Source organism: Vombatus ursinus, unplaced genomic scaffold (genome assembly GCF_900497805.2).
Source record: "Vombatus ursinus unplaced genomic scaffold, bare-nosed wombat genome assembly UNPS02014786.1, whole genome shotgun sequence".
In the NCBI taxonomy this organism is placed as follows: domain Eukaryota; kingdom Metazoa; phylum Chordata; class Mammalia; order Diprotodontia; family Vombatidae; genus Vombatus; species Vombatus ursinus.
This window is the reverse complement of record NW_020954564.1, coordinates 37,038,258-37,052,901: the sequence shown is the minus strand read 5'-3', so window position 1 is coordinate 37,052,901 and position 14,644 is coordinate 37,038,258. Positions and strand designations below refer to the sequence as shown.

General features: G+C 32.2%; 1 protein-coding gene across 2 annotated transcripts in view; it reads left to right on the top strand.

Annotated features, from left to right (window-relative positions):
- LOC114047044 (astrotactin-2) overlaps positions 1-14,644 on the top strand; it is a 1,078,351-nt gene that overhangs the window by 954,046 nt on the left and 109,661 nt on the right. For both annotated transcript variants that reach the window (XM_027867715.1, XM_027867716.1), the window contains one exon: positions 13,538-13,679. In XM_027867715.1, coding sequence (XP_027723516.1) covers positions 13,538-13,679 — 142 coding nt within the window. The remainder of the gene's footprint in view (positions 1-13,537; positions 13,680-14,644) is intronic.

Below are 14,644 nucleotides of genomic sequence, written 5' to 3'. Positions count from 1 at the left end.
CTCTTATTCTAAAAAATTTAAATCAGTTGCATATATATATATATCTTGAAAGTGAAACCTTTAGTGCCTTTATCTGAGTAAATTCTGTGCATATCTAACTGTATGTCCACAACACCTATTCAAGATATATTGATGAAGTAACTTAATGTCCTGTCCATCTAGATGAATGACATAATCATTTTTCATTCACTATTTTTTTCTACATTATAAATACCTTTCTCTGTCTCTGTCTCTCTTTTCAGTCTGTCTTTCTTTCTGGCTCTTGGTTTTTCTCTTTGCATTATAGATTTCCCTAAGAGAATTCTGTAATATTCTAGGAATTGATGTAACTGTTTCATAGAGTTTTGTGAGGTTAAATAAGATAATTATGCAATACACTTTGCAAATGAAAAAATCAATAAAAATATGTAGTATTGGTTTAAAAAAAGAAAGTGAAACCTTTATATGAAAAAGTGATACCGATTTTCCCTGTTACTACCCTTAATTAAATGTTTCTCTTTTAATTTGAGTTACATTTCTTTTGTTAATGGGGGGGTTAAAATTTACATAATTTTATCTTCAGTGATCCTTGTTCTTCCTTGTTTGGTCATGAAATATTCCACTATTCATAGATCCACTAGTCTTTGGTTTTATATGAGAGCAAGAAAGAGAGAGAGAGAGAGAGAGAGAGAGAGAGAGGGAGAGGGGGAGAAAGAGAGAGAGACACAGAGAGAGAGAACAAAAACTAGGCTACCATTTTCCATTTTTTTTCTCTATGTTGTGTACCTAATCTTTTTGATCAACTTCTATTTCTTAACCAGTGGCAAATCATTTAGTAATTTCAGATTTGTTGTTTCAGATCTACTACTGCTAGACACCCCTCCTTCTCATTTTTTAGATAAATTTTCTTGAGATTCTTCATTTTTCATTCCTCCAGATGAAATTTATTGTTTTTTTTCCTATCTCTATTCATTAATCCTTTGATATTTTGTTGTGGTACTGATTAAGTAAATTTAATTAGTATTATAATTTTTATATTGGTTCAGACTACCCATGATAAATTATTATTTCTGTAATTATTTAGATCTGTATTTCCATAAAGAATGTTTTATGGTTTTATTCATATAGTTCTTGTATGTGTTTTGGTATGTAAAATTCTATAGTTAATTTGGAATTTGTCCCTTCCTGTTAACATATTGATAATATACCAAAATACTGATTTTTGTGGATTTGTTTTATATCCTCTTACTTTGATGATTTTACTAGTAGTTTCAATGAATGCATTACTTGACTCATTATGTTTCTCTAAGTAAACTATATCATCTTCAAAATGAGATCATTTTAATTCTTCTTTCCTTTTCTTGTCTACCCCATTGCATATAATATTGGATCGTTGTTTTAAATAAAGTTTACTCACCAAATTAAAGGTGTATTTATTCCCATTTTTAACAGGGATGGGTTTTGTATTATTTGAAAGGCTTTTCTGAATCTATTGACTTAATCATGACTTTTGTTTTTATTATTGATATTGTCTATTATGTTGATAGTTTCCCTAATATTGAACTAATCTTGCATTTCTAGTATAAATCTAAACTGGTTCTAGTATACAAAATTAGTGATGTGTTGCTGTAGCCTCTTTGTTAATATTTTGTCTGATTTTTTTAAGATGAATATTTCTTTGTCAAATCAAGTCACTAAGTATTTACTGTATGCCAAACACTAAAATAAAGAAAGTAAGAAAGTCTTTGCTTTCAAAGAGCTTGCAATACAGTGGAGGAAAGAACATGTAGACAACTATATACACAAAAAAAAGATATCCAAGATAAAATGGAAATAATCATAAAAGGAAGGTAATAGCATTAAGTGGGATATTATAATTTTCTTTCACTGTTTTGGCTCTCCCTGGTTTGGTTATCAAGATTATATTTGTTTAATAGAATTTGTTAGGATCCCTTCCTTTGTTATTTTTGCAAACACTTTATGTAATATTTGAATTTACTATTCTCTGTATGTTTGACAGAATTCACATTTAAATTCATCTGGTTTGAGTTCTTTGCCCCTTTAGAAACTTATTTATGGTTTGTTAAATTTCTTAAGTGATATTGGCACGTATTTGTGTGAAGTTGCTTTTAATAATTTTTAACTCTTCCTTTATTTGTTGTGAATCCTCCTTTTTCATAATTTGTACTGGTTATTTGATTGTCTTCTTAAAAATTAAATGAGTTTATGATTTATCTATTTAACAGTTCCTAGTTTTATTTATTGATTTAATTTTGCTTATAATTTTGTTAACTTTTTTCAGTTTTCTAAGAATTTCTATTTTAAAAATGGAGGGTTTTTTTTTCTTTAATGATCTGTTCTTTCTCTCTTTTGCTGATGAAACTGTTCAGAGATATAAAATTTCCCTTAAGGACTGTTTGTATAGCAAATTTTGGTGCGATGTCTTATTGTCATTTTCTTTCACAAATGTATTGATTGTATCTATGATTTGTTCTTTAACCCAGCAATTCCTTAGGATATCATTATCTAGTACAAAATTAAATTTTAATCCTTATTTCAGTAGCACTTTATATCATGGTCAGTAAATGGTGTATTTAATATTTCTGCTTTTCTGTATTTATTTGTGAGGTTTTTATTCACTAATACGTAATCATTTTTTTGTAAATGTGCCATGCAGTTTTGAGAAAAAATTTACGATTCTTTTAATTCTGCTTAAGTAACTACCAGAGATCTTCATATCTAACTCTTCTAAAATTCTATTCAGTTCCTTAATGTCTTTCTTGTTTGTGTCTTCTCTTTAGACTAGTCTAGTTCTGAAAGAAGTACATTGAAGTCTCTAACTATGATAATTTTATTTTCTGTTTCTCCCTGTAACACCTTTATTATTTCCTTTATGTATTCAGATGTTTTACTATTTGGTGCACTTGTGTTATGAATTTATATTGTCTAGGGTACCTTTAAGCATAATGTACTTTCCTTGTTTGTCTCTTTTAATCAAGTCTATTTGTATTGTTGCTTTAACTGAGTCACAATTATTTCTCCTGCTTTTTTGAGTTCAATAAAAGTGTAATCAATTTTGCACCAGCCCCTTATGTTAACTATTTGTGAATCTTTCTGTTTCAAGTATTTTTCTTATTAAAAAAAAGCAAAAATTTAAAAAAAACAAAGCAAAAAAAATTAAAAACATACTGTTAGATTATGCTTTTTAGTTCATTCTGTTGTCCTTTTCTGTTTTATGGATGAGTAAGTATAGTACATTCACAGACATATTAATTGTTTGTGTGTTTCCCTCCAGCCTGTTCTTTTATACCCTTCTTATTCTTTGCTCTTTTACTCCTCTCTTTACAAAGAAGGTGATGGTAAGGATGTGAAATGTGGGTAGCATCAATATTTTATGTTTGTTGCAATCTACTTTTCCAACCTTTCCACTGTTTTCTTTTCTTAACCTGTCCCCCAACCACAAACTTTCATGTTTTTTTTTTTAAATATCATTTCACAATACACCCTTTGAGGCTGGAATTTGTTTTACCTACAACTAATCTTTCCTTGAATTTACCTCTCGTTTCAGCAGTTCCCAAAGTTTTGGGTCTTAGGAGATGTTAGTATTCTTAAAAATTATTAACACACCTCCCTCCCCCAAAGGGCTTTTATTCATACTGATTATATTTGTCAATATTTCCGTATTAGACATTAAAACATATTTTTATTATTATAAAAATAGTTTTGACATCATAGATCCTTGATCAGAATTGGAGGAAAGGGAGCCCAGATCACATTTTGAAAACTACTGCTACATGTTATTACCTTCACTTCCCTCTCTCTGTTCCTGCTGTTAAACATTTCTATTCCTCTCTCTGTCTCTCCCTGTCTCTCTGTCTCTGTCTTTCTCTCTCTCTGTCTGTCTCTCTGTTCTATAATTGTTTATTTCTGATGAAGGGGAGATTTAGATGACACCTGCTCCCCCTACCCTTTCTTCCTCCTTTCTATAGACTTATATTGGTGACCTCTAATTCAATAAGTTCTTCCTTTCTTTTCCTAGTATATTCTTTCCCTGTTTCCTTTTCTTTCTTTTTTAAAAAGTATCAAAACATAACAAAACTATTCTTGGCCCATCTCTCTTATTTAAATTCCTGTATGATCCAGTGACATTAGGGTTTTGAAGGAATGCCTTTTATATTTCTCTTGATTCCTTTGTTTATATTTCAAAGTTTCTACTTAGCCCTGGTCTTTTCATCGGGAATTCTTGACCTCTATTTCATTAAAATCAATTTTTTTCCACTAAAGGATTATAATTACTTTTAGTGGATAAGTTATTCTTAGTTGCATAAAAAGCTACAATGGTAACAGAGAATATCAAGATATAAATTCAAAAGAAGACAACAAAATCAAAACAGCTAAAGCAAAGCCTCAAAGAAAAAATGGGAATTGGGCACAAACTCAAGAAGAATTCCTAGAAGATATAAACAATTATCTTAAAAATCCTGTAAGAGTGGTAGAAGAAAATTTAGGTAAAGGAATGAAATCAAAGGAAGAAAATTTTAAAAAGACAATTAACAGCATGGTAAGAGGCACAAAAATACTGAAGAAATTAACACCTTAAAAAAAGCAGTATTGGTCAAATGGAAAAATAGGTCCAAAAGCTCACTGAAGGAATTAATGCCTTAAAAATTGGAATTAAGCAAATGGGAGGGAATAGCTCCACAAGACATCAAGAAATAATAAAACAATACCAAAAGAATGAAAAAATAGAAGAAAATGTGAAATATCTCATAGAAAAATTGACCTGGAAAATAGATTGAGGGGATGTAATTTAAAAATTATTTGGATCACCTGAAAGCCTTAATGAAAGAAAAAGCATAGATATCATATTTCAAGAAATTAACAAGGGAAGGTGTCCTGATATCCTAGAACCAAAGGGTAAAATGAAAATTGAAAGAATCCACCAATCGGCTCCTGAAAGAGATCCCAAAAGAAAAACTCTCAGGAATATTATAGCCAAATTCCAGAGTTCCAGTCCAAAGAAAAAAATACTTCAACCAGCCAGAAAGAAATCATTCAAATACTGTGGAGCCTTAGTCAGGATCACACAAGATTTAGCAGCTACCACATTAAAGGAGGTAGAGGATTTGGAATATGATATTCTGGAAGGCAAAAGCACTGGGATTACAACCAAGAATAATCTACTCAGCAAAACTAAGCATATAATACTTCAAGAAAAAAAGTGGATATTTAGTGAAATAGAGCACTTTCAAACATTCCTGATAAAAGGAGCAGAACTGAATAGAAAATGTGACTTTCAAATACAAAACTTGAGAGAAACATAAAAGGTAAATATGAAAGAAAAATCACAAGAGACTCAATAAGGTTAAACTGTTTACTTTTCTATATGGGAAGATGATAGATGTATCTTCTAAGAGCCTTATTATTAAAGCAGTTAGAAGGATTCTACATAGAAAGAGGGTTACAGGAATTTTTCAAATATGTTGAGATGATATTAAAAAATGGATAGGTGTGAAAGAGGCATGCCCTGGGTGAAGGAGGAAGGGAGAGGAAGAATAGGGAAAATTATCTCACATAAAAGAGGCATGCAAGGAAGAGTTTTTACAGTGGAGGGAGAAGTGGGGTGGGCAGGTAACACTTGAACTTCAATCACATTCAAATTAGTTCAAAGAGGGAATATATGTGTGTATACAATTTACATGTATTTATGTATATACACACATACATACACATACATATATGTGTGTATGTACACACACATTTAATTGGTAATAAAAATCTATCTTATCCAACAGGGAAGTAGGAGAGGAAGGGGGTAAGAGAAAGGGGAGGTGATAAAAAGGAGGGCAGGCAAAAGGAAGCAGTGGTCAGAAGGAAAACAGACTTTAGAGGAGGGACAAGATAATAAGAGAGAGAGAGAAGGATAACAGGAAAAAATAAGATGGAGCGAAATGCATAGTTAGTATTCATAATTCTGAATATGAATGGGATGAGCTCACCTATAAAATGGAAGCGGATAGCAGAATGGATTAGAAACCAGAATCCAACAATAAGTTGTTTACAAGAAACATGTGAAACAGCAAAACACACAGAGTTAATATAAGGGGCCAGAACAGAATGTATTACGCTTCAACTGAAGTAAAAAAAAAAAAAAAAGGAAAGGGTAGACATCATGATCTTGGACAAAGCAAAAGCAAAAATAGACTTAATTAAAAGGGATAAGCAGGGAAACAACATTTTACTAAAAGGCACCATAGAAAATGAAATAATATCAGTACTAAACATAAATGCACCAAATGGCATAGCATCCAGATTTATAAAGGAAAAATTAAATGAGTTACAGGAGGAAATGGACATTCCAAAGATATACTACTAGGAGACTTCAACTTTCTCCTGTCAGAGCCAGATCAATCTAACCATAAAATCAATAAGCAAGAAGTCAAGGAAGTGAGTAGAATCTTAGATAAGTTAGATATGACAAACCTCTGAAGAAAACTGAATGGAATAAAGAAAGGAGTATACCTTTTGCTCAGCTGTACATGACATCTTCACAAAAATTGACCATGTATTAGGGCACAAAAACCTCACAACCAAATCCAAAAAAGCAGAAATATTTAAAAAGCACCCTTTTCAGACCATAATGCAATAAAAATTTAATTTAATAAAAAGTCATAGAAACATAGATTAAAAGTTAATTGGAAATTAAATAATCTTATACTAATGAATGGGTCAAAAACAGATCACAGAAACAATCAATAATTTCATTGAAGAGAATGGTAACAATGAGATAACATATCATAATTTGTTAGATGCAGTGAAAGCAGGACTTAGGGGAAAGTTTTTATCTCTAAATATATGCATCAATAAAGGAAAGAGCCAATCAACAAATTAGGCCTGCAACTACAAAAAAAAAAACAACTAGAAAAAGAACAAATTTTAAATTTCCAATTAAACACTAAAATGGAAATCCTGAAAATCAGAGGAGAGATGAATAAAATTGAAAGAAGAAAATTTAACTAATGAATAAAACTAGAAGCTGGTTTTATGGGGAAAAAACAATAAAACAGACAAACCATCAGTTAATTTGATTTTAAATAAGAAAGATGAAAAACAAATTACTAGTATAAATAAGGAAAAGGGTGAATTCATCGCCAATGAAGATGAAATTAAAGCAATTATTAGTAATTATTTTGCCCAATTATATGCCAGTAAAAGTGACAACCTAAATGAAATGAATGAATATTTACAAAAATATTAGCTGTCCAGATCAACAGAAAAGGAAATAGAATACTTAAATAACTATTTTGAAAAAGAAATTGAACAAGCTATCAATGAACTCTCTAAAATAAAATCCCCAGGATCAGATGAATTTACAAATGCATTCTACCAAACATTTAAGGAGCAATTAATCCCAATACTGTATAAACTAACTGAAAAATAGATAAAGAATTCTACCAAATTCTTTTATGACACAAATATGGTTTCAATACCCAAACCAGGAAGAGAAAAAACAGAGGAAGAAAACTATAGACCAATTTCCTTAATGAAAATCAATGCAAAAAAAATTAATGAAATACTAGCAAGATTACAATAACATATAACGAAGATCATAAACTATGACCAGGTGGGATTTATACCAAGAATGCAGGGCTGTGTCAATATCAAGAAAATTATCAGCATAATTGACTTAATCAATAACAAAAACAACAAAAATCATACAATTATATCAATAGGTGTATAAAAAGCCTTTGATGAAATACAACTCTCATTCCTATTAAGAACAACTATAAAGCATACAAATCAATGGAATCTTTCTTAAAATGATAAGTAGTATCTGTCTAAAATGAAGAGCAAGCATTATCTATAATGGGGATAAACGTGAAGCCTTCCTAGTAAGATCAGGAGTGAAGCATGGACGTTTATTCTCACTATCATTATTCAATATTGTAATATAAATGCTATCTATAGCAATAATCCAAGAACAAATTGAAGAAATAAAAATAGACAATAAGGAAACAAAACTATCACTTTTTGCAGATGATATGATGGCATACTTAGATAACCCAAGAGAATCAACTAAAAAACTAGTTGAAAATATTAACAACTTCAACCACATTGCAAGATATAAAATAAACCCACACAAATCATCAGCATTTCTATATGCTACCAACAAAACCCTGCAGGAAGAGATAGGAGGAGAAATTCCATTTAAAATAACTGCAGACAATATAAAATACTTGAGAACCTACCTTCCAAGACAAACCCAGGGATTATGTAAACACAATTACAAAACAATTTTCACAGAAATAGAGAGAGAGCTAAACAATTGGCAAAATATTAATTGCTTATTGGTAGGCCAAGCCAGTATGATAAAAGAGACAATTTTACCTGTTAATTTATTTATTCAGTGCCATATCAATCAAACTACCAAAGAATTTTTTTATTGAGGTGGAAAAAAAGAGTAATAAAATTCATCTGGAAAAACAAAAAGTCAAGAATTTCAAGGTAATCAGTGAAAAAAAAATGTGAAAGAAGGCAGCCTAGGAGTTCCAGATTTCAAACAATATTACCAAGCAATACTCATCAAAATATCTGGTATTGGCTAAGAATAGATTAGGTACACAACATACGGTCATCTAGTGTTTGATAAACCCAAAAAGCCAAGCTTTGGGTGTAAGAACTTAACAAAAAATGCTGGGAAAACAGGAAAGTGGTTTGGTTGAAACTAGGCATATGTAGAAACCAACATCTCACACTGTACATCAAGATAAGATTAAAATGAATAAATGATATAGATATAAAGGATGATGTCATGAGTAAATTAGGGGAGCATGGAAAAATGTATCTGTTAGATCTTTGGATAAGGAAAAAGTTTATGATCAAACAAGGGATGGAGGATTATGGGAAGTAAAATAGATAATTTTCATTGCATGAAAGCTTTTGCACAAACAAAACTAATAATGCAGTCAGAATTAGAAGGAAAACAGGAAACTGGTAAAAAAATTTTACAAATTTCTCTGATAACAGCCTCATTTCTCAAAAAATATAGGGAAATAAGCCAAATTTATTTTAAAAAAGTAAGAGCCATTCTCTAGTTGATAAATGGTCAAAGGGTATGAACAGGCAGTTTTTGGAAAAAGAAATCCAAGTCATTATTAGTCACATGGAAAAAAATGCTCCAAATCACTGTTAGAGAAATGCAAATTAAAGCAACTCTGCATACCACCTTATACCTGTCAGATTGGCTAATATGACAGAAAAAGAAAATTACCGGTGCTGGAAAGTGTGTGGGAAAAAATGTTACACTATTGCACTGTTGGTGAATTTGTAAACTAGTCAAACCATTCTGGAAAACAATTTGGAACTTTGTCCACAGGACTATATAACTATGCATACCCTTTGATTCATCACTACTAGGTCTGTATCCCAAAGAAATCAAAGGAAAGGGCATAGGAGCTATTTGTTCAAAAATATTTTTAGCAGCTCTTTTTGTGGCGACAAAATATTGGAAATTGAGGGATGTTCATCAATAGGGGAATGGCTGAACAAGTTGTGGCATATGATTGTGACAGAAATTATTGTTCTATACAAAATGACAAGAAATGGTTTCAGAAAAATCTAGGAAGATTTATATGACTTGATGCAAAGTGAGCAGAACCAGGAGAATATTGTATAGAGTAACAGCAAAATTATAGGATGATCAAGTGTAAAAGACTTAGCTACTTGGACAATTGCAAAGGGTACGTGATAAAAAATGCTCTCTCCCTCCAGAGACAGAACTGATAAACTCTGAATGCAGATTGAAGCATATCTTTTTTTTTACTTTGTTTTATTTTGTGTTTTCGTGTGCAACACATCTAATATGAAATTTGTTTTATGTGACCTCACATGTATAATTGACATTAAAGTGCTTGCTTTTTGGAGAGGGGATGGGAGGAAGGGAGAAAATTTGAAATTCAATTTTTAAATGGTTGTCAATTTTTTACATGTAATTGGGAAATATTTCACTAGATAAAAATAATTTTAAAAAATTCTTGCTTCATTTCTTCCAGGAATTATAGATGACCTTGTGGCCAAGTTCTGTTTTTGTTTTTGTTTTTGTTTTTTTGTTTTTGTTTTTGAGCCTTTGTTTGTAAATACTTTTAAATTCTTCTCTTCTGGGTTTGTACCTTTGAAATCTGGGTCTCCATAATAGTTCTTCAAGGATCTGAGGGGCTAGTCCGGGAAAATTTCAACAAGCTTTGAGCAATATAATCAAAGCCATGGTTTGATTGCCATTCCTCCCTTGTCTGAACTTTGTAGTCTCTGGACTCTGGTTTCATTCTGAGCAACAGACTTGTAGGTTCACCCCATGTCACAACTCAGGTAAAGAGTTACTGGTCCTAACTAGAAGCTTCTACAGTTTTAGAGTAACAGAGCTGAAGGTCCACCTCTGTTCTATAGTTTCAACTATGGCTGATTTCACAATCGTGGGCTTGAAAAAAATGACCCATGGCTGTTTTTATTTTAATTTCTTTACCCTTACTCAATCTGGTTCTTTTTCTAAATCTTTGTTGGAATAGTTGTGGGAAAGAAATGGGATGTACCACTTCCTCCTGCTTTATCTTCTTTGCTGGTTTTTCTTGTTGTTTTCAAAAGGAGTAACCGAGAAGTAAAGTTCCACTTAAAATGGTTGTTTAAAGAGTCAGAAAGTTATTGCTCTATATTAGTCTTTATGTTATATATCTCAATAAAGGAAAGTTCTTATTATATTGGTGCAAATATGAAGATTTTTTTGGTTGGAAAGATTATAAGATAATTGATTTTTATTCAGCTATGTGCTTGATGGATTGCTATCTAATCAACAAGCCTTTATTAATTTTTGAAATGCCAGACACTCTATTAGGTATTAAGGATACAAAGATAAAATTGAAACAGTTCCTACTCTCAAAGAACTTACAGTTATAGAGCAAGTGAAAGAAAATAATGTTTCATAAGGCTAGAAAAGTAGTCTGAGTTTAAGTTGTAATGGGCTTTAAACACTTATGGAGGAGAAAATTGATTCTAAAGGCAGCAGGTAGTCACTCAGATTTATTGAATAGGAGACTGATATGTTCTCTTAGTATGCCCACATATTCATGTGGATGGTAATACGTAGGCAGTTTTGCATAGTGTAACTTGGCCATAGAGTTGGAATGATCTGTGTTCAAATGTCACCTAAGACAATTACTGGCTGAGTGACCCTGGGATTTATCCTAATCTTTAAGTGACCTCTGACATGATAAATTGCACAGTACATGTCAATTTGCAGTAGTATAGGTGTTTTCCTCACTGAGAGTTCCTTATACCACTGAAATCACAAATCTGGTCCAAACAAACAAAACATGGTACTTAAACTATCTACCTCCAATAATGTGATGAACATCAAATTAGAAAGTGTATTCAAAGTAGTTTATAATTCCCAAATGTTATGTAGTTGTAAATTTATCGTTATCATCATTCTTAAAGAAGATGGCATGTCTTTGTGCCAGGCATTTTAAGATCGTAGAATTTTATGTTACAAGGGACCTTAGAGAGTAACTAGGTGGTACAATGGATAAAGTGCTAGGCTCAGAGTCAGGAAGACCTGAGTTCAAATCTAGTCTTAGAGACATATTAACTGCATCACCTTGGAGAAGTCACTAAACAGCTGTTTGCCTCAGTTTCTTCATCCGTAAAATGGGGGTGATAATAATAGCACCTACCCCCAGGGATGTTGTGAGGATCAAATGAAATAATGATTATAAAATACTTAGCACATAATGTGCTAAGTTATTATGTCTGGCACATAATAAGTGCTATATAAATGTTAGCTATTAGTAGTAATAGTCCTACCCTTTCATTTTTAGTAGAAGAAAATAGAGAGGCTACAGAGCTGAAGAGACCTACCAAATATAACCAAGAGAATAGATAATAGAGCTAGGCTTCTGTTTCTAATTCCAGTGTTGTTTCCCCTACATCAAGGGGAAATGACTTCCTCGAGGTCATAAAGCTAGTTAGTGAAAATCAGGACAAGAATAATTCCTTATGTCTGGGATGACAATTTAGTCATGTTTTTTATTTTGTTTATTTTTCAAATGATAATTCCTTCAGAAGTGGTAAATGGTGATGGATACAAGTTCTACTTAAGGTATTTGTCTGAAGACCTAGGGGAAAAAAATCTGCTGCCCAGAGTCTGCATCTCAATGTCTCATTAGGAGGATCATGAAGAATTAGAATTCTTTAGGGAGAGATTTATAGACATTCTTGTCTATGAACTGCTTGGAAGGTTATTACTGAATAGCAAGCAATGTGATCAAAAGTGAATGCTTTTCTCTCTCTAGTAATTATTATTTACTCCATATTTTGTCACATGCTCTGTGATTCTTCACAGTTTAGTTTATAATAATTAATACTTCTGTGCAATTCTAGCAGTCTTTCATCATGTTGAATGTTTCAAGATACATTTTCAAAAGTGAAGGAAACAGTGTTTAAGGGAGCAACACTTCATCCAATATAACCTCCTAATTTTAGAGAAGAAGAAATGAAGATACAGAAAAGGGTTTGGAATTTGTCCATCATCACCCAACTAGTTATACAAATTTCATGGACTCAAAACTAGGAAGGATTTTAGAGACTATTAAAGCCAATTCTCCTCCCGCATTTTATAGAGGAGAAAATGGAAGTCCAGAGAGAGGAAATGACTCAAACTAGGAGTAAAGCCAGCATTAAAACTCAGGTCTCTTGACTGCCAGATCAGCTTTCCACTGTTCCATGAAATCCCATTTTTTTAACCTAGAAGAGGTGAATCTAAAGCTATGTGTAATGGAGATGGAGTCTTAAAAATTGCCCCAGCCAAAAAGGTCAATGATCTAGATATCAGTTCTGTTGAAATAAGTTATTTCTACCCTGTGATCTCAAATGTATTTATTGGTTATCCTCAGTTATTAATATTTAATTATCCCAGTGCTCAAGGTGGATAGGGAGACAGTCAAGAGAGTAGTCTAGCTGGCATAAAAAGTTCATGTTGGATATCAGTGGGTGATAAGTTTGAATAGGCAGGACGAGATTATAAGGGTCTTGAATGCCAGGCTGAGGAGTTTGGGTTTTATTCTGTTTTCACTAGGGAACCTTTAAATATTATTGAGTAGAGAAATAGCATGACCAAAAAAAAATTTTCATGTTTATCCATGTGACTTTGCAACATGATACAATGGAAAGAGAGTTAGATATTAGGTCTGAGGTCCTAGGTTCAAGTTCTGTTATGGCTACTTACTATTTGTACGACCTTGGGCCTGCCGCAACCTCACTGAAGCCTCATTTTCCTCATTAAGAAAAGATAGGGCTTGGATAATTTGACTTCTAAGATTGTTTTGAATTCTAAATCTATGATCCTATTATCCTATGCCCTTGGATGCTTTATATTAAAAAAGAACTACTAAGAATATACATATGATCTAATTCATTTTGGTAATATGAGAAATGTTTGTGTATCTAGGACTGGGTATTGTTATTACTGTATTCTTCTAACCTTTACTCTCAACCCTTTGATTTCCTCCAGGAGAATTCTTAAGTTTTGCCGATGACTTGCTCTCTGGCCTTGGAACATCTTGCGTAGCAGCTGGTAGAAGTCATGGTGAGGTCCCAGAAGTTAGCATCTATTCAGTCATCTTCAAGTGTCTGGAACCTGATGGTCTCTACAAGTAAGATATAATGAAAGCACTGGGTGAACATGGGGGAAGTGGGAGGAAAAGACAGTGTCTTTGGAAAATCCATGTGAAAGAAAAAAGGCAAGAATGGCACTCAGGGACTTAATGTCAGCAGCACTCAAATTATTAAATACTGGTTTGTAGTGAGATTCTGTTTCTGAAAGGAACACCATGTGTTATTCCATCTTGGTTAGTCTCTGAAGTGTTCTCTACATAGATCCGTGTACCTTGAGAAGTTTCAGTTCATACCTTTGATAATTCATAGAGTATTAGGACTGACAGGGACCTTAGAACGCAGAATATTTTTGAATGTTAGAACAGAGAAAATACAGTGCTAATGTTGGAAGAGACCCTTAAATAGGGAATGTTAGAACTGGAAAAACCATAGAACATACTATGTTGTATTAAAATGGAGATTCTTGAAATTAGAAATCATTGAATCAAACTACTTGATTTTATAGTTTGTGAAACTGAGTCTCAGAGAAGAGAATTAGCTTGCCCAAGTTTACACAGTTAATTACAGAAATGTGAATAAAGCTCATCTTTCCATGAAACTATACCACTTCTTAGAAAATCGACATTTTTGCAACATTAAGTTATTTTTTCACAGTAGAACCATGAAATCCATTGTATATTTATAATTATCCTCTCTCTCTTTTTTTTAATATGTGGGATTCATTTCTTTCCTTTTCTTCCTTCCAAAACCCTTGAAGATCCAAATGAAAAACTATAAGACTTATCTGTCCACTTAAGATGAAAATGCATGCTGATTCTTCATGCTTTTCAGCCTCAATGCTTGTTTCTATGCCCATAGATAAATACACAGTCCTAGACAATAGTAATGGATAAGAACTATGTGATCTTAAACCAAGGCTTTTTCTTGATATCTCATTTGGCCTGAATGATGTTGTTACCTGAAGGGGAAAATATGGTTCTTATTGAGCATTATATAGGAATTC